The 24,959-nt window shown below is 39.0% G+C and overlaps 1 protein-coding gene across 7 annotated transcripts in view; it reads right to left on the reverse strand.

Moving 5' to 3' along the window:
• The window catches only part of NSD2 (nuclear receptor binding SET domain protein 2), a 100,682-nt gene that overhangs the window by 34,064 nt on the left and 41,659 nt on the right, over positions 1 to 24,959 (reverse strand). For all 7 annotated transcript variants that reach the window (XR_010608454.1, XM_065660869.1, XM_065660880.1 and 4 more), the window contains exons 3-6: positions 10,633 to 10,798; positions 6,727 to 6,893; positions 5,878 to 6,369; positions 972 to 1,116 (exon numbers count right to left, since the gene is read on the reverse strand). Coding sequence is in view for 6 of the 7 variants with exons in the window: in XM_065660869.1 (XP_065516941.1) it covers positions 972 to 1,116; positions 5,878 to 6,369; positions 6,727 to 6,893; positions 10,633 to 10,798 (970 nt within the window). In the remaining variant the exon portion in view is untranslated. The remainder of the gene's footprint in view (positions 1 to 971; positions 1,117 to 5,877; positions 6,370 to 6,726; positions 6,894 to 10,632; positions 10,799 to 24,959) is intronic.

Genomic DNA, 24,959 nt, shown 5'->3' on the forward strand with positions numbered 1-24,959 from the left:
TTTTTTTTAACTGATATCCAAATATTTAACACTTAAAATTTTAAGTTAAAAACTTCAATTTTCCACAAAATGTTATTTCACACACACACAGATAGTTAACAAAACTGACTGCCATTTTTATACAAGTTTTTCCAAGTCTCACAAACTTTCAAACACTCCCTCTCATTCTTGTCATTGCCCAAAGCAGCACCTGTTGGCTTCTAATACTTCCATCGTAAGTCTTCTTACAGTGCTGTAAAGCTACTGAAATTTGAACAATGATGGCTAAATTTGATAAAGTTCATGCAAATGCCAAACTATCTTCCTCCTCCTTTCTCAAATAAGTGACTCCAAACCCCCTCTGATATTTTGCAATATAATTGAGACTGTTTATCAAACCCAAATGCTAGACAACAGCAACAAAGAAAGAGAGAGAAAAAGAGTATTTACAATCTTGTACAATGTCCTACACACTTTGAGTCACAATCAAATGCCAAATGGATGAAAGTTTCAGCATAAAGTTAGGAATACTTCTTCCTGAGTTGATGGTGAGATGAGGTAATATACTTTAGGTATATATGAAGAAAAGGTATAGCACTGATTAAACTTTTTAAACCATTTCCTAAGTATTCTATGAAGAAAACCCCTCAAATTTTACTAGTAGCAACACTTCGTCTTCCCACCATCCACTCGTACTGGCAGTGGATGCAATGGCAGCTGCTTATGGGCAGAAGAAGAATGAGAAATCAGCAATCTCTAAACAGTAGGTTTACATATAACAACTTTTCAGAACAATGAGCAAGAAATGTAGACTTCATGGGTTGTGTTTATTGTAACCATTGGCATTCCTTTGCTATTGGCACAAACACCAAGAATTAAAATTGGAAAACAGTGAAAGCTGTTTTCCCTACAGGTCTCAAATATGTGCTTAGTTTAACGCCACTACGTATATCAAATTTAGTTAGAGTACACTAGCACAGTTTTACGTTTACCAGAGTCTTCTTCAGATTTGGGAGAGGTCACTATGGCAAACTTTGTGTTATAGCGAGCTTTCTGTTTTTCACTAAGCATGTTCCACTGCGATTCGAGCAATTCTTCAATCTCCTCACTTGAAGCATCTGGATGTTCAGCAACCACCTACACATGCAGAAATAGGGTTGTATTAAAACAAGGTGACCATTAAAAAGAATGGTGTACATTCACCTATCACTTTGGAATACTGGATACAAACAAGTTATCTAACATCTATGCTGAGACAGAACCAGATTAAAACCGTCTGTATCCAGTTTTCCTTTGAATAACCACTTCTCTCTCTGTCTTTCTAAAAACAAAAGGAATCTATAAGCATATGCAGATGTATTAAGAATTTTGGAAGTATCTATTTGCCTTTTAACATTCAAAAACTGGAGTAAGTGTAAAATCTTGTCTTGCAGTCATCCAAAAAAAATTGTATTATTTCTTGATGAAGTTTAAATCTATACCACAAAAGACAAACAAGTAATACTGGAGTACATGTTTGCCTACAGAGACATCCATCAATTCATAGGAGAACTCATACACCTATCTTAACAGAGATTTACACCCGCTAGCATCTGATGCAACATTTTCCGGTACTAGCTCATCATTTTATATTATGTACATGAATTTTAGGAACACAATGAGTTGTGCATTTTTTCTTAATAATATAAGCATGACACACAGAAGCCAACAACATGGAACTTAAGAGAATTTCTAGAAATTTATTCAGCACAAACAAAGAATCAGTATTAAAACCAAAGAAAAATCCTCCCAAACTCATTTGCTGTTCCCATACTTCCACTTAAGGAAACCCAGATTTGATTAATCACAGAACTCATAAAGCTCTAAGATTATATGGTATACAAAAATGAAACAGTAGCTTCAAAACAACCCCTCTCATCTCATTATCCAGCATTCTCCAAAATCCTATTACTGGAGTGATGCAACCAATACCCCAAAATCATGGAGCAAAGTAAAAATGAGGCCAACAAAGCCAAGTGTTCAAACAGTACCACCATTCAACAGAACTGAAATGCAAATTTTCAGTGATAAGGGTAATGATTAAACCTAGTTTCTTAGGAGTTAGTGTCTTAAAATTGCATTTCCTGTTGTCAAACTGGGTAAAAGTGTGACTGAAGCTTCTCCCGGGGTTAGAAAAGTTGTAGCACTTTCCTTTCATTGGGATTATTCAGTGTCTAGTATGGAACTTCATACTGAGAGTAGGAAGAGTTCTCTTGATTCTATTTGGTATAACCCATCTGCATAAAGCTTGGAGAATACAACAACCTTTGGAGACCTGTACTCAAAGCTTGATTAAAATCCAACAATGTCAGAAACTGACTGAGAGGTGAGAATGTAGGCAGCCCTGCAAGATACCCCTCCCACAAATCTCATTTCTTTAGGAATTAGCATCAGTTTTGACCATTGCTGCTAAGAGAACAGGTCATTGTGCTTGACTAGCACACAGTTATTCAATTCTCTAAAAATGTATCACTGGCTTTGCTCACACAAATGAGATATGGTTGAACATCACCTCCGGCCCCACCAAAATACAAATAAAACCAACTGTCAACTGGGTATGAAATGATGAGCAAAATACACTCATGGTGAAGGGATTCTTGCAAAGAAGGCCTCCAAGGAAAATGCTCATCAGTCATCACCAACATCTTCATACAGTAATAGTCCATCCTGGTATACATACTGGAAATCATAGAATCATAGAATAGTTAGGGTTGGAAAGGACCTTAAGATCATCCAGTTCCAACCCCCCTGCCATGGGCAGGGACACCTCACACTAAACCATCTCACCCAAGGCTCTGTCCAACCTGGCCTTGAACACTGCCAGGGATGGAGCATTCACAACTTCCTTGGGCAACCCATTCCAGAGCCTCACCACCCTCACAGTAAAGAACTTCTTCCTTATATCCAATCTAAACTTCCCGTTTAAGTTTTAACCCATTACACCTTGTACTATCACTACAGTATCTAATGAAGAGTCCCTCCCCAGCATCCTTTGGAATACTGGAATATTGGAAATACTGGAAATGATTTATCGTGTATCTTGAAGCACATGAAAACCACACACTTCTTCCAGGTACTTATTTCTAAGTCCAACTATGCTACAGAACACATGGAAGATCTTTTTTTGGATACCTTTACTGTAAGTCAGACATTCCTTTCTAATGACTACTATGGTTATATTTCACAAAGGAAGTGCATAAGAATGCCAATATTACAAAAATATATCTTTACTCCTTTGGTAACAGCACAAAATACTTCAGTGTGTCACTACAACCATGAAAGAGCTCCAAGCTTTCAATGTCTCCCTCAGGAAAACATGCCTCTTAAATTATTGAAGATTTTCCAGCAGTTCATCCAGTGTTCCAACACCCATCATTCATTCCTAAAAATTCCAACTATTCCTCACCCTCCTGTTCCCAGAAAATGTAACACAAAAAATAGTAATTAATAAAATCAAACTCATATATGAATCCTACTACGAAACAAAGCCAAACTCCAGGCAAGACACAGCAGAAATTGCTCTACCTCTAAGAGAGCTTGTAATTATTAGAGACCCCAAAAGAAAAGTCAGTCATTCCTTTCCATTCACTTCCATCCCTTCCCAAGTCTGGGGTCAGAAAGCCTCTTCTGGATCCATAATTTTCCTTTCTTCTAAGTTTCTGCATGCAAATACTAAAGGAGCTGTACACTAAACTCTCAGATACCACCAATACAAGTAGCTCAAAAACAGGTCTGTTTTTTAGCGAACGTTTCCACTTCTTCTACAGCATAAGAAGATCTACAACAGCAACAAAAATAAGTCCTGGATGGAGAGCAAACCATGCAAGTTGAACTAGATAAGCCTAACGGAAGGGGAAACTCCAAAGACTAGTTAGGATATGATCTCCAACCTTCACCAAAGGCACAAAACTGCCATTTTAAAAACAACATCACAGGCTGAAGTGTACACAGGTACCAAGTTCTGTGCAAGAAGCACGAATATCTAATATGGAATTTCCCACTTTGCCAGTTAACTGCAAATCAAGAGAAAGGAACAAGTCCTGCTGCCCTGATTGGGTTACAGGGACTATTATCTGCAGTCACCTGGTACATGCAGCTTTCACAAATTAGTTCTGTTCTACACACAGAAGTGCTTCTGTATCAATAAGAATGTATCACACAGTCAGCTGGATTTGGGTTTTCATGACTGATCTTATTAAAAGGTATTTTAGGCAGAAATGTCAGGATGATTTGTATGTATATTTTATATACCAAAGACGTAGTATTTTGAAACTTGCTTCCTTCTACTGAACTCTGAGCAACATTAACCACTACCATCAGCAAGATTTTCAAGTTGATACAAGTTTTTCAGTTTCCCTTAATGACACTGAAGACAAAGCAATTCCTCAATGTCAAAGACTGTAATAATCTTAGTATTTTCCATCTATTAGTTTGAGAATTACAGTATAACTGTAGTAGGGAATCCAGCTTGATAAATGGCACAGAAAATAGAAATACCAACATCAGAGACTCAGCATGTCTCTTCTGTGGTAAGATGTCTGGCTAAGAGTCCATAAATCCAGTCATAATAATCTCATTTCTTCCAGAAAAGTAACTTCATGTCCCTCAATATTGCACAAGACTTCTTGCTACCTACATTAAAGGCCAAAGAAATACCCCCTTGCCACTGTATGAGAGGTTACTTATAGAAGTAGGTTACTTATAGAAGAACTGGAAATAGAACTCAGGTCTCTTCAATGTGAAATAGATGATCTACCCGTCCAGTTTTTCATAATGAATACGTCAAAATCTGCATTTAATAGACTGGCTACAAACCTCTTTCCTTCCTGGAGCCAGCAAACTGCACTGCCAATGCTTCTCTCAATTTAACCGGAGCCATCAAAAGGCACGTGTAACATTTTCTGTCTCAATATTAGCTTAAATTGCAATGATCTAAAAAGATCCTAAGTTGAACCACAGCTAACTGACTTTCATACAACAGAATCTGTTTTTTCAATTTCTCCTTTATAAAGTGTGTATCTATTAATGCTTTCTGACGTAAATATCCTCTAACAAAGTTAACTATTCAGTAGCTGAAGAGCGTGACAAGGTCACCACTAACTTATTGGTCCTCCTGTGGCTACTACGGAATACTACAAGAAGATGAGAACTCACGCTTCTTTCAGTGCATGGAAACATACTGCAAAATGGAGCAGGTTTTAAGGGAAAAAAAATGAGGGTCATGGCTTTAAAGTAATGAGCTAGAACAGCAGTATTGCTTTTATACTTCTAACCGTCTTCCTAAAAAACATTGATATTAAGGTATTTCTGTATTCTACCTTGTCTTCAAGTGTAACCCTCTTGAGAGGACCTCATTTCTCTCCCAGCAGACTGCACACTGACAGTGATTTTCACAAGCTTTGGTAACTAGATTCTTTTGAAGCTCAGCAAAAGATTCTAGGTACATAAATGGAGCTTGAGCTCCAAGACAAGGGAACACACCAAAGGAATTGAGTCACATCTTCAGAAAGAATGCACAAGCTAACCACAAATAGATTGCTATAAACAGCACAACCTTTCTTATATCTGCCTATGTGTATGTATGCATATCTATATATTTTACTTACATTAAAAATATTATAGCTAATATAAATAACTTAAAGTGCAGTGGCATTATTACTATCTTGTTTATATGCACATCTCCATTCCCTTCTTTCTCTGTTCCTGTTTAAACATTTGATGCAGGCATATCTAGTCAAAGCTGAAGTATTATGGATTCTACAGTAGTAACTCTTTTTTGTCAACTGAAGTAAAGAAGTTTCTTTAAATACAGAAATGAGAAGAGGCAATCAACAGCAATAATGGTGAAGAGAGACTAACCTCATCTCTGTGCTTCTGACAAAAGACCAAAAACTGAGATACTGCATCGCCCTTTCTGCTTCGTGGAGTAGATGCTGGAGTTTTCTTTCTATTGAGAGGGGAGCCTATCCCTCTTTTCGATTCTGCCTGTTCGGATGACTTTTGAGGAGTAGTATCCTTAGTCCCTGACTGAGTGCTTTCTTCCATATCATCAGTGGCTGACAATTTTGCTGTCCTTCTCCTTCTCTTGTTAGGAATGCCAGACTCCTTCACCGATTTCAGATTTTGAGTGGTTTCTTCGCTCGAGTAAGAAGACTCATCTACCTCCTCCAGGGGTTCCACAGCAACACCAACTTCCTTTGCCACTCGAGGATTAAGATGAGGTCTGTCCCTAACATAGATGAAGGTGTACTTGGCCTTCCGTTCTTCCACTGTCATGCCTACTGCTTCACTTGCTTGCTTAACACCCATCTCCCACTGTGGCCGCAGCTTCCCTGAAACAGGCTTTAACATCTGCAAGGTAAGATGGCAGTGTGAGAAATTTGCCCACTTCTGACTTAAAAATGTCAGCAGTAGCAAAAAACAATTCTAAGAGAAGAAGTGTAATGCATAATTATCATTCAGACATTAAAATGGAATTGTATTTGACAGTACTGGTACCATGCATGAATCAATGACAAAGCGGAAGAGTACTGATTTTTAGCAAGTAATAAACAGTGGTAAAACATCCTGTTCTTTACATCTCTAAGTGAAGTATAAAACTACAGGCATCTGTAAAACAAGCTGTCTTTAAAGCTCTTTAGAACAGTTATTTATATCTGTATATACCTCTAACAGTAAAATAAAAATCTCTACCTGGTAGCTTCTTACCTTTATTTTCTCTGATTTAGTGAGGGCTTGTTTTGCACTTTCGTGGCATAATTGTTCAAACTGGTCTTTTTCTTTAAAGGGCACAAGGCTCTTCTCAAATATCCAGGCTCGCTCTGGGGCATCTCCAAAAAACTGAACATGATATTGACGAAAACTCTTTTTCTGTCCTGAAAATTAAAACCAAATGTATTTAAGATACAACACAGGTTGTTCTCTGCACTTTCAGACTTGAAGTCTTTTGTAAACTGCTATAGTTCCCATGATAAAAGCACAGTACAACTGGTTAACCTTTCAAAAACCCACTTAAACAGCTTTAAAGTCTCTGAGCTGTAATCTACCGAGTCGGATACAAAAGCACAGTAGTTCAATTCCAGAAAACAATACGCTTTGCTAAATTAACTGAAGGTTACTACTGTCTGTCAGTGCTTTCCATGTGTATTAACTTGTAAGTAGGCCAGGATGTTTCTGAAAATGCTACATTTGAAAATGTTTCCAAAGCTTGGATAGCTGCTGCCCTCAGCCTCATCTCTGATTCCCCTAAACTTTATAATATTCTTCAGCTGAGATACAAACTTCATCTAGTTTTAACATTTGCAACCACAACTTCATCCTAACCAAGCTTTTAAGGAATCAAAGCAAGAAATGAAAAGGATTTGGGTGGTGGAAGAGAGAGAAGGGGAAGTAGGAAGATAAGAGAACACTTCTGAAACCTAGATAAGAAACATTCATTCTTCTAGCACTCTAAAGAGGAATGCTGTCTCACTGCCGTAAGGCACAAGCATACAACCTTCCTTCTGGTAGTACTCTGTAGGTTGCATTCAGACATGCGGCACTGGGGTTTTGCTAGATTGATTTCTACAGTTTCTTAGGAAAACCTGCCACAGAGATCCTTGACAATGAAGCATAAACCTTGCTCCTTTCAAGGGGCAGAGTAATTCAGTTAGGGACAAATAAACAGCTTTATTTCAGTCAAAATAATATTAGGTCTATTATGTCATAATAGAGTAAAATCACAGGGACTGCCTCATCAAAACTCTGAAAGACTGCTACATGAAAAATTTGTCTGAGGAGTCTATAATAACCACTCCAACAACTGTATGAAAGCATTCAAGAAGCCATTTAGTTTACTACCAACAGTGAGTCTAGCTATAATCCTAGAGATATTCAATCTGTTCTTAAAAACCTCCTGTAGAATCACAGAATAGTTAGGGTTGGAAAGGACCTTAAGATCATCCAGTTCCAACCCCCTGCCATGGGCAGGGACACCTCACACTAAACCATGTCACCCAAGGCTCTGTTCAACCTGGCCTTGAACACTGCCAGGAATGGAGCATTCATAACTTCCTTGGGCAACCCGTTCCAGTGCCTCACCACCCTTACAGTAAAGAACTTCCTCTCACACCATTTCTCCAGGCAATCAACCCCAATGCATCACTATTTTATCCCTTCCAAGTTCTTAATATGTAGTCTAAATATTCATTGCTACTAAGCCTTCTTCTTCACAGAACAGGAAGAGTTTATGCCTTTTCTTTTTTGCATGTAACTTAAATAATTTAAGGCCAGTTACTGGGTTCTCCTTTAGCTCCTCCTTGTCAGATTAAACAGCCCCGAGCTCCTTCAGTCTGCCTGCACAGATAAGATTCCTAGATGTCTATTCATGCTGTTCTCAGACCTTTCTGTTTGGTCCATGTTTCTTTAAATTAGGATGGCCCAAACAGAAATAAAAAAACTAATACTCCCACTGAGACCATGCTACCACTAGAAAACCAAAGGATATAATTCATGCTTTTTATAAGCAGCACTATTAATTTATGTCAGTGTGATTTTGGTCTTTCTGCAGCGAAAACTACAATGGATTAGTACGACTGATTCCTCTCTGTGAAAATGCAGTTTTCCACTCATTTGCCAGCTTGATCACCTACTACTATAAAAATCCAACCCTTATTCCTACTAAACCAAGGGTTTTTTTCCAGACTACACCTCCAACGTGTCAAGATTATTCAGATTTACAATCCTGCACTCTTACAGTTCCCCCACACTGGAAATCTGTAATTCCAATGCACATTTTAGATGTATATTCTAGTCCATTTTCCAAGTCCTCAATACAATGCTTGAAAACTAGGGAAAAACCAAACCACAAAAACACTGCTTTCCCACACTTGGAAATATGTATTTCAAAGTTACTGAAATCTCTAGTGACAAGTAAATGCCCTACTCTGTTCAGAACAACGGAAGTCGATACTTCTGCTCATTCTAATAAAATACATGAAATCATTGAGAAGCGTTAAGTATGAAAACAAAGTTATGTGCTCCCATTTTGGTTTGATATGCCTATTAACCTCTTGCTTTTCTCCTTAACCCGCAAATTTTCTGGATTCTGTTTTCAGGTTTTCTAAACTTTCTGTACAGTTTGGCATAAACACAGTAAAAAACAGTTTACAGTGCTCAGCTGTAGTTAAAACTAGTGAGGGATGCAAACTGCATCAAGATTTCCTGTAAATACAACAGTAGCAAAAGGAAGGCTAAGGAATGCTCACTGGGGCCAGAGACTGAGTGACAAAGGACACAGGCTGGGGGACTCCACACCTTCTCTGTCTCAGGGTTTTGCTTGTTTCTTAGACTGTAACATCTATCCTGAATCTTTCTGGTCCTTTAGTCTAGTGATAAAGTCTGCAAGACTGACGCACTACCCACAGTATATTAAGGAAAAGTCAGGGAGCACTCAATCAGACTGCACATCTCCAAGATCCTGGACCAGACTGGATGCTTCAGAAGACGTTGAAGGTGTTGGCCAATGTGATCTCTATAATTTTTGAAAGGTTGCAGCCATTTGGGGAGATACCCAATGACTAGAAAAAGGTGAACAATCCAAACATCGTACCTATCTTCAAGAAAAACAGTAACAATCTGGGGAGCTACAAGTCAGGTTGACCAGCTTATCCTCAGTGACCACAAGATTACGTGGCAAATTCTCCTATAAGACCTATTCTCCTATATGTCCAAGTGCATGAAAGACAAAAACGTGCCTGGGAATAGCCAGCACAGGCTCCCCAGTGGCAAACTGTACCTAATCAATTTGACTCACGTAGCACTAATTCAAAAGGCAATGGACACAACTGCAAGAAAGGAAATTTCAACCGGATAAAGCAAGATGTGTTCTTGCCATAATGGCTACCAATCACTGGAACCAGTTGCCAAGAAAAGCTGTAAAGTCACCACGCCTGAAGACATTAAATATTTGACTGGACAAGGACCTGAGCAACCTGCTCTAACTTGGAGACCATACGACTTCTGGAGGTCCTTTCCAAACTCCACTGCTATATCATTCTACAACCAGCGCAGAGATGCCTCAAAGGTTTCAGGTGTCAGAACAGAGAAAGGTCCAAATGACACGAAGAAATCATACAGATTCCTACTCAAAAAGCTTGTTAACACTTGATAGTCCCTGTAGGTAGAATAAACTAATGTTGTCTGTAGGTAACAGTATTGATTCTATGAACCACAGAAAATCTAGTTGCCTGAATTATGGACTGCTTGTGGTAAAGCATAATCATCAGGAATATTTAACTCCCATAGCTTTCGATAAAATTTTTAGCCTATATCACTTCTCCAAGCATCTCTATAAAACCAGTGGAAAGTACCATCAGATAATTTTTAATAGGACTTCACACAGTTTCATAGATCACAATTTTAGTGTCTGTCAGAGAACGTTCCCAGTTAAAAAAACACAATAGACACTCTGCCTGCTATATGCTCAAGAATAGTGTTCACATGATTTTAACATTCCTCTTGACAACAAGGAGGTGATTAAGCTACTGATACAACTGAGTAAAGAACAGAATTTCCCCAAAACAATGCTTATGCATACCTAAAGAAATTGGGATGATTGCAGCATCACTGACATACCTTTTAGTTTAGTGTAGGCGTGGAGAATAGGATCAGCAGAAACCATACATGGCCACCATGGAAAACCAGACACTTTTGACCACACTAGATCTCCTACATTGTACTTCAACAGATGGACTTTGTCTTCTTTGATGGTACTTTGAGTTGGATCTCTTTTAGCAGGAGCCTTAAAAGATGAAAAAAAGAAAGAAAAATCTGTCACCATGTTTCTTCAGATGTGCACTAAACAGCTCACAAAAATAACCAACAAATCACAGTTTGTATTCTGATTAAACATTCTATGCAAAAACAGAGTGGTAATGGAAGGAAGGAAATAAGAAACAGTTCACCAGAATAAAGAACTATCATGTCTGCTAGCAAACAATAATTCTATTTCATGTGTAATAAAAAACTATGGAATAATTTTTGTTCTCTTATTTTGCACCATTTATGGTTTTGGTTTTAGTTTTAGTTGGAAATATTGGCATGTAAGCTGTGGTTTGCCTTTATCTTTTGAATCGCTGCTGAGAGACCATCAGGAAGACTTACTTTAATTTCAAACACATTAACTGAACCCTGGATGTAGATGTGGAAGAACCAACCTCCCACTGTATTCAATATTATTAACCAAGTAAAGCGCAACACACATAAATGTGTTCTTACATTTAAAATCATAAAAACATCTCAAACCAGAAAAGACTGAAATACTGCCTTTATGTCTAAATACAAATGCATAAATAACCCGTTAACCCCCGCTCCAACACTCTGCATCTTTCAGCTGTATTTTTTACACACTGAGAATTGACATCAACCCTTCCGCACACCCTTTAGCAAGGTTCTTTTCTGTTCCAGTCCTAGCAGTAAAAGTTTGTGAGTGCTCACCTGGTGCTCTGAAGCTATTTTAGCTATTGGAAAACAGTTACAGAACTACTTCCACTTCAAGGGACAGATTTAACCACCAGGGAGTTTTGTGCTCCCCTGTGATAGACACGTTTTTACTGCTTCATAACAAAGTTCAGCAACACAGACATTTATTCAGCAACTAAAACCATTTCACGAAGTTAGTTGCATCTTTTTAGCTCCGTCTTTTCTGTTTGATGTAAATACTGAACACCTTTATCTAGGTAAGCACTAATTCTAGATGTAACAAAGCACAGAATGTGTCTCATTACAGATATGTTAAAAAAATTACAACTAATTTTTCTATTACTGAATTTATGAGCAATTTGTTTCATCGTTCATCTTGCCAGCAGTACCAGCTCAGCATACAGAGCTTCAGGCTTTCAGCGGATTTAATGTTAGACCTGGAGCAAAATTCCATTTTCATTAATTAGAAGTGACAAGAGGAAAGAACGAACACCGTTAAGAAACTGGAAATCTAGAATGCCAGTATTTGGAGCATTATGTTATATCAAAGTAGAACAGGTTACCTTGTACTTGATTTTAAATCCAGATAATACTACTGTAACTAGTTACACATTATTTTCCAAACACAAACAACAAAAATCTTTGATGTGCTGCGGAACCATAGAGATTCTTCTTGCACTTCAAACATAGAGGTACATTCAATCAAAAAACCTAATGCTTAATGTACTCAGAAAGTCCTTTCCTCAAAGCTTTTACAGCTATGCCTGGTAAACACACATGATGCTATGTCATCTGATTGTTAGGGACAGTTACTCATCCAGTGATTCAGCTTTTCTGATGTATTCAGACTTGGTTCATGTGCCTGCAGCTAGAGCCATGTTCCCATGTCTCAAGGTTTCTGGCTCTCCAAGGATTCTGTAAGACTGTCAGAAAACCCCTCCCACTGAGCTTGCCTCAAGTCCAGCACTCTCAATAGACCTCAAAGATTCCAAGCAGATGTGAAAAATCAAACCCTCCTTCTAGCAGCCAAACATGAGATGAAAAGTTACACTTAAAAGCTGAAAATTAAGAAATACATACACTGAGAAAAGATCTGCAAAAACATTAATCCTAACCCACAAACCGACTTCAGCGTTTAAACTGAACAGGTGGGCTGAAAATGGTTTCCAATGAGTTCAGTTTCTCAAATGCAAAAGTTAGTGAGGATTCTAAGTCTCGGCTTTGATTTATGAGTCCCTGGTTTTTCAGAAAGTGCAGCTAAGCTGCAAAGATTTATGACTACAGTCTGAGAGGGAGCTGGCTGGAATAATGAAAAGGCTCTAGCAGTGCTTCTTACTGCAGCACAATCCAAGAAGGGTGGTGGCACAGGGGTGAATATCACATTTGAATGTATCTATAAGCACTTCACAAAGTCCTGAAATGCCCACAACACTGATTTTATAGTTTTACTATAGTGGACCATGATAAAAACACTTGAAAATGACAGGCTGTGATAAAACCTGCAAGGTTTATCTATACCACACTTGCTGTATGTATGCTTCCTTAAGGTGATAAAATGTGCATACTTTGTAAGAATGGCAAAATACAGCACAGAATTCTGCGTGCAGAATTTTAAGAGCTCTTGTATAAGGTTATTTAAAAGCATACAGGAAATATTACTATGAACTCACTCACTTCCATCTTACTTTTCCCACATTGTTCTGGTTCAGTTTGATTTTCTTAATCTGGGAATTACTCTGGTCTATTTAACTAGTATCCCAAGAATGATCAGTGAGGTAAAATTCCTGGCATGTACTTCTGAGACAAGTAACTGTAGGACTTCAAACAGTCTCCTCAAAACCATTTTACAAACTGCCAGCACTGCATTAAATGCTTAAGTGTTTAAATTGTTTAAAAACATCAGAAAATGCCAGACACTGCTAGAAGGCAGTCATATGCATAGATTGTAACTTCAGTGTCCAGGCTGGCTTTATTTAAATTATCGATGGAATAGCAGGAAGAGAGTATTTCTAAACAAACTTGCAACCCAGTCTCCTGATGGCATCTATCTTCTCACATGACGAGAGCTGGAGCTTCTTTAGACACTCGGACTCTTTGCAGCTTTTAAGAACAGGAAATCACCATTCAAGTTACAAAGTAATACAGAAAAATGTGATTTGGCTTGCAGGGGTTTTTTCCTCCTGAAGAAAACAGGAATTACTGTTTAGACAAATTCTGATTCACAACAATATGCAGTCAGGCAGAACAGAGCATCTACTGCGCACCCGTGGAAGATGGAGAGCCAGGACTGGATGCTCACTTGCACCAGAAGACAGGGGATACTTCCTCCTGCAACAGCTGATCTGTTCTTGCTGTGATGATAACTTAAGCAAGCAATTTCAGATGGTTTACAGCCAAACTGTAAAGCAAGGGAAGGGCACACAAAATTGAACTATTTTAAAATAACTTCCCTTCAATTTCTGGCTCTTTGCATCCGTTTACACCTTTTTACTTCTTGAAATTGTTCTCATTTAGCTCTCCTACCCATACATGTCAGCAAAGTCAAGTCTGTTGGGCCTTCCGTGCTGCAGAGGAGCACAAAAGAGTCTGCTTGCTGTCAGTGCTAAGTAAATCTTGACTGCTCTGTGTGTGACCCATCCTGCTCCTCTCACTGCAGATTTGACAGAAGTACACACACACTCACAGCATTTCCCCCTTCTCCTTCCTTAATTACAGGCAAGCTTTGCAGCCTCTGAGATAACTACCACTGCAATCACCTTAGGCCCAGACTTTAAAACCAGTTATGCTAAACAGAGGAAGGAAACAGCTTGTGGTTGTATTGCTTTTCTATTTTGGGAAGGGATTCCCGGGTTTCTCCCCCCCCCCTTTCAAACACCAGACTGCAGAGAAGTTACATAAATGGGCAATCAAAGCCTGGGTGATGACTCCCACACAGAGCAGTCCTAACACTGAACAAATGCAAAGGCCATTTGACAGGCTCTGTACCACTCGGTATGGCAGACACTGAAATTCCTGACTTTCTGGATTAATATCCTAATGAAAGACTTGCTCTGAGAGGCAGCTAGATGGATTTTATTTTCTCCAGGAGGGCATGGAATGTGGAGTAATTCCCTTCTTGTAACTGAGTTTTCCTATGAGAAATTATGCCTTGTTGAGTAACAGCATCCTTAAAAACTCACGTGGGCCAGCAGATGTAACAGGCTGAGAAGGACCAAGAAAGAAAAGAACATTTAACATGCCTTTCTTCTTCCCTTAGCATTCCACAGATTTGTCATTTCTCTCAGCACTTTCATAAGCAATGAGTGACAGGCAGATTGAGAAGAATTCATGACATTGCTGTAGCATTTTACTAGCCCAAAGAAGTGGCTTGGCCATAGAAAACACTGGTATTTAATTAACTTTGACTACATCTGATCAAAAGAATCCAATGCACTTCCATTTAGTTCTGGTGTGACTGAAGAATACGACGAAACGAAAGAACACACCATGAGTGATGGGTAACTTCAAAGCTTAGAACTATCTTACAATGACCAAAGAAAAATGCATTTAAAGGCAGCGTATTTACTGTACTGAGAGCTTTAGGTTTGTTTGTAGTCTCTATTATGAAATCACCATGATGAGCATTTAGCATACAAGGGACAAGTCATTTCAGAACAACCAAGCACCTAGAACGCTTACTAGGTGATGTCAGGCAGAAGTAACTTTATCCCTTTTAAAGTTATCAGTGGTAGAGATACTACTATTATAATAATCTATGCTGTGCAAGGAACCCCTTTGAGGAACCCCTCAAAATTACTGCAAATTACCTTAGGCATCAAAAAGTTATTATTGCCCTATACAAACTTGGAAAGCTATGGAAATCATTAAAAAACTTTGAACCGTAAATTGTCAGAAAGGGATTAGTTAAAGAACAGTGTTGAGAACTGGTGAAGAATACACCACAAGAATTGAATATATGACAAAAAGAACAATTAAAACAAGCGAGGACATGAAGACATAAATGCTCTCCTCTGTGTAACATAACAGGGAAACAGATATTGAACAACTTTGGTTGTTCCTCCCTTTGGTTTTATTTTCAGTTCAGTTCCACCCTGTAGCAAAGAAATTCCTTCCGCTGGACTGCACTGTACCTGAAGGCCATGCTACAAACACAGACTGCTGGAGGTCTGCTTGCACTATTGCTCTATTGCTTTTTATTCCAGAATAGAAACCAATCCACTAGCATTACAAAGAAATATGAACAAAATTATCAAGGTCACTAAACAGAATATATGCAATTAAAATGGACTTTGAGTCAAAGATAGAACACACAAGCTTAGTTAAATGCATTCCCTTACTATGGGAAAGATGATACTGCTTGCTGACCTGGTCCTGCTATCTACTTCTGCTGTGTTTCATCCACTAATACGCCTGTTTTCTACCACGGACCTCTAATGAAAATGAAAGTAAACATGTTTTGTTTTCTCTCTCTTCTCTATCAGGACAGAGAACTAAGGAAGTAGCTGCAGAGCAAACTTCATTTCCTTCAGAGGTTCAGGAGAGGTAGGTGGTAGGTTTGTCTGGAGAAAAGCAAAGGGAACAACAGAACAGATTATTTTTGTCATGTTGTTCAGTCACTTGACTTCACCAATGATTAAGGACACTATAAACAAGCAAACAAACAAACTACGTAATAGGACAATGACTCCGAATGTTTATTCCTTGAAAAACCACCAATTACATTCTCAGGAAAGCTCTTGCTTCCTGAAAAATTAAGGATTAATTTGACAAAAGACAAATCACCATTCAGTCTTCAGGCAAAGGAATGGAGGGATGCAGCTACTTCCCCAATGAGTGATGTCCTGTCATTCAGGACAGAGAAACGGTTTCTTTTCAGTCTGTGACTGAGAACAAAGATCTCATAAAGTCAAATCACTTCAAAACCAAAAATGACAGCCACAGCCGATTGAAATCGCTGCAAAACCCTCAGCATGCATTACTGCTTCAAACGAAAAGGGTAGATGTTTAAGTCTGTTAAGGAATGCCCAGTGCTCATTCTAAATGATTCTGTCTATAAAACCAGTATCCTCACCAACGTAACTGCCTTCTGGTTTGTTATTTATTTCTAAGATTATAATTCACACGTTAAACTGTTTACCCCAGAGGGTAAAGTCCTTAGAGGCCCTACGTTTATCCAAATAGCTCCCACTTTCTGGGATGTGGGGGAGTATATTTAGACAGTAAGCCACAAGTAACTGAATGTACTAATAAAAGTAAGATTTTTCCGCTTTGTCTTGTTATATTCTGTTTATTATCTAATGGAAGAATGCTGTGTAATTACATATTCAGCAACCCACTGCCTACAGTGAGAATGTTTCAGGCAGGCAACTAAAGAGTAAACCAGACCCTCACAAGATTAAGAGAAAATGCTGAATTACTACTACAGAATGGAGAAGGATGAGGAAACGTGAAAGAAGCAGCAACGAGCTGGCAAAATTTTGTGTTCCATCTTCAGTACAACAGAAAGAGACATTTCAATAAAGCATCCAAAGACCACAGCCCTCAGAAGGCCACTGCATCAACCCTTATGCAATTCAATCTGCAACACCCTTATAAAACATAGACTCATAGAATAGCTAGGATTGGAAAGGACCTTACATGCACTATTTTGTGCAGTGAGGTAAAGACTGAGGGGGAAAGAGGACATTAAAAGTCCAGATCAGAACAAAAAAAACCGAACAAACTATCCTGGGGGTTGGTTTGTTACATTTTTCAGATTCGCTGTTGTTTTATACCAAGCCAGAGATTTAACTAAACCCTTTCAAATTCCATTTCAAAAGCAATTACATTAAATGTATTTCTTCAAGTTTTCTTTTCTTACATTTACTAACCACTTCTTTTCTTCTTTTACTGACAGGGGGGTCAAATCCGGCAGTGTGAAGAATAACATTTGCACAAGTTTGAATCTTCCTGCCACAACTGGGATCTATTTATTTTTCTTCAATGTGCTTAGACAGTAAAGCTATAAAACAAGAGGACAAAAAAGGGTGGAGAAAAATCACTGCTCTACTTGCAGATGCCCTGAAAACCTTCTGTGCCCGTTGAGGCTCTTTGAAACCAAATATAAGTTCCATGACAATAGATTTGTTTCGTCCATTTCTTTCCACAAACTCATCTACAACAGTTTGTGGACAGCATGCTGAGTATCACCACACAGGACCCTCTCCTCTGAAAGGGGAAGCAAGCAGAAGATTCTACAAAATCTATTTAGGTTTACACAGGGCTTCATAATGTAGATGATGCATTTTAAAACAAGATAAAAGCTCAAATTTGTATTTCTTATCAACCATTAAACTCTTGGTTACATTTCAATTCTTTTTGCTGGCTTTGGTTCCCTCATTAGCAAGTCTCCAGTAGATGAGATGCTTTGTAAGATGATTTTACATTTAAAAACAAATCTGCCTATGCGAATGAGCAATCTTCCTCTCCACAAACACTATACGAGCAAGGATTTCAGAAAGCAACTTAACACGGTATTTTAGTAACTAGGATACAACCCTTTTTCAGAGTAAAGAGTTGAAGACAAACAGATTCAGTCATCCACAGATTGATCCGGTAAAATGCAAGTCCTGGAACACTTCCCAACACTCGATCTCTCCTAAAAATGTGAAGAAGTTTCTTCAGCTGCTTTACTGCATTTCTACATTTACATTTAGATGACCTCTTAAACTGTAAGTTAATGCCTTATTATTGAAGGGTTCCATGTTTTGGAAATTTAAATTAGATAAGGCTGGATGAGAATGAATGAAACCACCTTTCATACTGAGTATTAGAAAAAGATTTCTGCCTACATCCAACTTCTCTAACCTTCACTGGCCTCAAAAGTTACAACTTTTGATGCAGTATCTGGGTATATAAGACAGCATGGATATGAGACACTACAGAAGTCTGGAACAGCATAACTGTAGAGCCATGAGGAAGTCTGGCAGAGGAAACAGTTATTTCTGAATAATTTCCATATGAATTTCACTTAGGATAACAGAAAGAAAGTTAAATCATCTCAGCATACTTACAGGTTTTCAGAATGCCACATCCATATGTATTTTGTTATCTGCATGTACAAGAGTTCCACATCCTTTCAAGATCAGAATCTGTGTCAGGGCCTTACCTTAGCACTCTCCTTCACCTTTACAGAGCTCAGTAGGAAAGATTTCCTAAAACACTTTCTTAACAGCTATCCTCCTCTTGGTAGCTCACAGACATTCAAGGTAGCACAGGTAGATGCTGTGTACCCTAAAAATGTTCTTGGTAGAAAACAGAAAAACCCAGGCCCAGATAATACCACCAACAGACAACTGCATTAACAGAACACACTGTTCCCTGGTGCAGGCAGATGCCCCTATTGTATCTACCTTTCTTTGCAACATGAACACTTTGAAAGCAGCTGTCCAAGCTGAAATAGAACAAACTCTGATTTGGCATAAAGCTCTGTTAATTAAATAATAATTCGACATAGTCCAAGCACTACTTTGAGGTTAGACCTTTAAACATGACTCCCCATACCTAAAAACAGACACAAGAGGTTTCTATCCAGCTTGTGGTGTTACACATACCTAGTAGGTCCTACTCTTCTGGAGATGAAATACAATAAACAGTTATCAGTGGTTAATCAACCCAGGGGCAATTGTGGGGAGGATAAAAAACCAAAACAAACCTACATCTACATTACCTTGATTTGGTAACGCTGAAACATATTCCTGAAACTTTATTTTCAGCAACAGATGTACAGAAAACCTGGGGAAAACCCAACCCCATAGCAACATTAAAATAGGGCAGTAAAACATCATGAACCCCATGGTCCAAGTGCTATGAATTCCACAAAAGCTAAGATCCCAATATTTTACTTCATCACACGTATCTTCACCACACACTGGAGTTGACTTTTATCTACCAAAACAAACAAGAAACAAACCAAGATTTTTCTAACATGAGTTGCTGCTATGAGGCCACAGATTCACTTCTCTTCTTCACACAAGTGCAGGAAGGCTTCTTTAACAACAGGCTGTGCAAGATCCAGTTCCTCCTCTTGTACTGGGCTTCCAAAATAAAGCCTCTTTATGAACTGTCTTTCTGAGAAGGGAATTAATTCCTTATTACTGACAACTTACACTTTAGATACTGACCATTTTATGAGGCACAAGAGAACAACTCCTGTAGGTACTTCGGGTATTCACAAAAAGCAGATGTATCAGTGTTAGCCTGGTTGGACCTATTTATTTAGAACAGCAGGATAACGAAACATGGCAATAGATAGACATAAAATTAAGTGACCATGAACAAAGACCTCTTTTGCAGGTCTTAAAGTTCACATGCTCTACATGACATCTACCCCGGAACAAGGAAACTTATAAAGGAGGCTGATATCACTGTTCCAAGAGAGACCAAAATATTTTTCTTCTGCTACTTTGCCTAAGGGTTACTACAAAGCATCTTTCTTTCTTGACAAAAGGGGGCTTTAAGGGCCAGAAATGACATCTGGTACAGATCACTGAAGTTTCCCAAAAATCTGCCTGTAAATCCATCCAAGTAATATAACCCTGAACTCTAGGTCTACTCTTAGCTAAATATGAAGGTCAGACATGCATTATTTTGGTTAAGGAGACCACTGAGCAGAGCAACAGAAAGGCTTCACCCTACCTTGGACAGGAAAGCAGGGGAAACAAGCACATTCCTTGCGATAACCAACCAGTAGTGGTCCATGCAATGTGAAGAGGAGATGCTAAGACGAAGGTATTTATTTAAATACTACACTACATGTGTAACAATTAAGAGTAAGCCTGCTCAACTTGAAAAAACCCAAACAATTAAATCAAAAAGTGTTACTAAGCTCTCAACTGCGTTATGGCACATAACCTGCTGTTGAGATGTAAATGGAAGATAGTTCTTAGAATCAGAGTAATAGAATAGTTAGGGTTGGAAAGGACCTTAGGATCATCTAGTTCCAACCACCCTGCCTGGGCAGGGACACCTTGCACTAAACCATTCTGCCAGAACACAGCCTGCTCATCACGTTATTTGACCTATCATGTCCACCATACTGCCCAAAAGACCAAAATAGAAAGTCCTGCAATGCACAAATCAAAGATGAGTATGAAACAATGCAACAGTTGCTGACATTGTCAAATTTGACTGAGATCACATCTGGTCTGCTCTTCTCCACAAAGAACTGGCTCAGTGCTCATCAGCAATCAAGAAGAATCAATTAAATGCTGAGTATTATATATACTGAAGAATTATGAAATGGAGAACAATACAGAAAATCATTACATGCCACTGTATGCATCCACAAGAGATCTTGAACGTCCGGTGCTATTCTGGTCCCTCATTCTCAAAAGCAGAGACAGCAGAACCCAAAGTGCATCGCAGTTCAAGAAAGAAAGGATGATAAGAAGTAACATTCTGGAACGGCTCCTATATGTGGAACACTGCATTAGGATTTTTTAAACTGAAATTAAAAACTGAGCAGGTTTGTGAAAAATCTGTAAAATTATCAGTAATAGTTTGTCCATGATCTCTACCTTTAGTATTATGAGAGAATCAAGTGAAACAAGTAGGTAGCAAATAGAAAAGTAAAAAGAGCTGCTCTATTACTTAATGTTATGGATGCCAAAAGTTCACACTAGGTCAAAAGGAAACTGAGGTCTTCTTGCATGAATTTAGCCATCTATAGCTATTAAATATAAAATCACAAGCTCTAGAAACCTGAGTCACAAACTGCTGGAGGCGGAATATATTCAAAGAGAGCATCACTCCGTGATTTGCCACGTCTACACTCCCCATTATGCATCCTCCGCTGAACCTCACCCCCGAGATGAGGTGCTGAATTAAACGGCTCCTTGATCCAACTTGGTAGAGCTGTTCTTTTACAGCATTTTTGTCATCACTTTGAGGTATTATTTCATATTTGATTTGGAGTCTTCCACCAATGGGGGGGGGGGGGTAAGTATAAAAGTATTTATATTTACACATTGAGACGACAGTTTTACGTAGAAAGCGTACTTAGTTCAACCACTTTTACATACAAGAACAGGAAATGTGGCATGGAGAGCCCTGAACAAATATTTAAGCTTTCTGCAATTAATTTTGTAACCACTGAGAATACTCATAGCTTCTGATCTCCCCCCAAACCAGTACACTCTTGAGGCTGTATGCATTTTGGTGCTCCTACAAGTAGTTCCCTAAGATACCTTACTAATGAGGCGTTAAGAGCAATTTAAAATTCCAAAGTAACAATCACCCCTGCAAACCAAGAGCTTCTTAGCACAAACAGGTTTCAACATAAGACTTTGCTAACAGCTAACACAGAACAGTAGCTCAGTAACCCTTCCAAAATGGGTAAGAAATTATTTCTCTTGTTCCTGAAGGGATCACCCAGAAGAGAGTTCTAGGGTTATTCCTATTCCTTAGGAATTCTAACATTGGCCAGACAGCCTGCATTATCACTCACCTGAAGACAGGATCTGAGAACTCAAGAACAGCCTATTAAGAAAGAAAAAGTAACCGAGTTCATTTTACCCTACAACTACAGATCCTGACTCTCGTGGTAGTTTAGCTGCACTAGTTAAATAGTCATACTTGAGCAGGAATTTCTAATAAGTAATGCAAAAGACATGTTTGAGGTTTTGTTTACTTTTTTTGAAAATTAAACCAAAATATTTGATGAGCACAGTTCTCCAGTCTTACAGAGGGAACTGGTAGGCTCCTGCTCCTACCTACTGATTAGACCCAAGTGTCACCACCTTCCATGAACCCCATCTGCCTGTATTTAGCACAGAAGCATAAAAAGCAGCAGATAATCCCCAAACTGCTTCTGTTCTACCCTTACTGGGTTTCTAAATCTGCCATTCACTGAGAAAGGCATTGTAACATTACGTAGATAATGGATATAATGGAGTTGGCTAGAACAAATTTTCTCCATGAAGATGAAACAGTAACAAAAACACATTCCAAGGACCACTGGAATTTCCCCAGTAACTTGCAATTGCCCCCTGTGTAGCTGCTGAGAAGTCATTCTGCACTGAGCAGAAACAGTTACAAAGTGCCGAGTTTCTGGTATATTACTAAGAGGCTATAAGAAAACTGGATAGGAAGCTATGTGGAAGGTACAGCTTTTGGATCACGTACATCTTACACAGCTGGAATCCCTAAACTAGTAAGTACAGCAGCGTGTGGACTTCCAGGTTTGTTCTGGACACTGCGCTGCAGCTTTTCTGAGCTACTGCACCCGTGTTAGGAAGACCTGCCAGGAAGCTATGCCAAAAGGGCAAACTGCCATTTGTAGGCCCAAACCGGCTTATGCAGAATAAGCTCAAGTGTGCAAATATCACGTGCTGAGCTGTTATTAGGGTTAGAGAGCACAGAACTACCTTGGGACCACCAGCATGAGAGCTGCAGATATATGTACTCTTATTTCCCATACAGAAAATCTGGATTGCTCTAGAGATCAGATTTGGATTACTTCATATTAGTGTATGAAGCAAACCTCTGCTGTTCTTCTCCAGACACGATTGTTTCACTTCTAACAAAACCACCGAGTGGGAAAAAAACAGGGAAGTCCTCATTCCTAACTGGTAGTGTTACAAAAACAATGACTGGAAAAGCAGCCAGCACAAAATCTAGTAGTGAGGCACAGTGCCACTCTCATGGGCAGCACTATCAAATGGGCTCCTCAAATCAAATCAGACTCCTCTTCATCATGGCTTGTAGTGATAGGACATTGGGTAACGGGCTTAAATTTCAACAGGGGAAGCTCAGGTTGGATATAAGGAAGAAGTTCTTTACTGTAAGGGTGGCGAGGCACTGGAACAGGTTGCCCAGAGAAGCTGTGAATGCTCCACCCCTGGCAGAGTTCACGGCCAGGCTGGACAGAGACTTGGGTGACATAGTCAAGCATGAGGCTAGAACTAGATGAGCTTACGGTCCTTTCCAACCCAAACCATTCTATGGGTCTGGTGCCAATTCAAACATCTAACATGGGATACCTACCACCCATAACATGGAACATTTGGAGGTGCTGCGAGACCACTGTAAGTGTAGTGCCTTAGCATAGATGTTGCTAAACCAGGTCTTATCAGAAGAGGCCTGGAGTTTAAAGCAAACTCCTCAGGTGGAGGGATACCTGGGGCAAGGAAAAAGGGTGAAAGGCAGGAGGGGAGGGAGGAAAGAGCCGTGGCTTGCCCCAGTTTCCCTCTTTTACCATGGGAAAATGAAAGTAGTACAGCTGTTTCTCCGAGGCCTGGAAAAGGTGGTAGTTATCGACAGTGATCTAACTCACCTCAGAGCTGGGCAAATCACATTTATTCCCAATTGAAAACTGACTTGCATACAAAAGATTCAAAACAGCCTTCTTTTATGTTAACAAAAAATGCCCAAACAAGAAGAAAACCCAGCAACAGAGCACTGGAACATACATTAAACGATAAGCCTCTCACCCCAGCAAGATAGTAATCTGCTATGTCCATCAAACAGAGATATAATTACCTTACACAAAAGGCAGTATTTGAACCATGGTGATTTCTGCTAAATCAAAGACTAAGAACTTGGACAACAAGAAGTTGAGAGAGAAACCAGGCCAGAAATGAAACCAGACAAACAGGTTCTACATTAACTTGCAACCTACAATAAACAGACATCTAAGTGCAAAATTAATCAGTTTTTACTCCAAGGATAATTCTCTAACTTCCACTTTGCAGCCACAATCAGCTACATAAAACCGCACTATGATGCACTAACATTAAGGCTTTGGATGCGGGCAGTGAAGTAACAGCAGGGGCCTCAAAACAAAGAACACTGCTAGTAGACATTAGTTATGATCACAAAGAACACACGTATATCACTAGTCTACATGTGGATAAACACTGAAAAATCTCCCTCAGCATGTTCCCCAGTATTATGTATTTCTTTCTTTTTTTTAAACCTTCTCAGTCGCAAACCCTGCCTGTAAGACAAAGAAAAGCCCCGGACTTTTTATGATCAATGAGTTATATCATAAAACAACAACTTGTGACCTTCAAATGCTTTTTCTTTTACCCTTTGTCCTTTAAAGGGCAGGAAAAAAATAAGACAGAAGCCTGACCCTGTGTTTCAAGTGCACTGAAAAGAATAGGGTTATAATACTGCAAAGTCTATAAGCAGGGGGTTGTGCTGATTTGGTAGCTTGGCAGCTCATGGATTTGGCACAGCGGCAAACACCTATCACATCCAGGGTGAGACAGCCACCAAGTCTCAAGCACCCTGGGAAACAGCACTGACATGCTTTTCTCCTGTCCATTTCTGGCCAAAAGACAACTTGGAGAAGCCAGACCAACCTTTATTTTAATCTTAAATGAACTGCTCACCAGGAAAAATTAAAGGCCATCCTTAGCAAACAACTGATGTGAAAGACCCCAGAATAAACGGTGTAGATGGGATTATTAACTATTGCTTCCTCTTTCTAAAAACAA

The sequence above is a fragment of the Lathamus discolor genome, chromosome 1, assembly GCF_037157495.1.
Source record: "Lathamus discolor isolate bLatDis1 chromosome 1, bLatDis1.hap1, whole genome shotgun sequence".
Taxonomy (NCBI): Eukaryota; Metazoa; Chordata; class Aves; order Psittaciformes; family Psittacidae; genus Lathamus; species Lathamus discolor.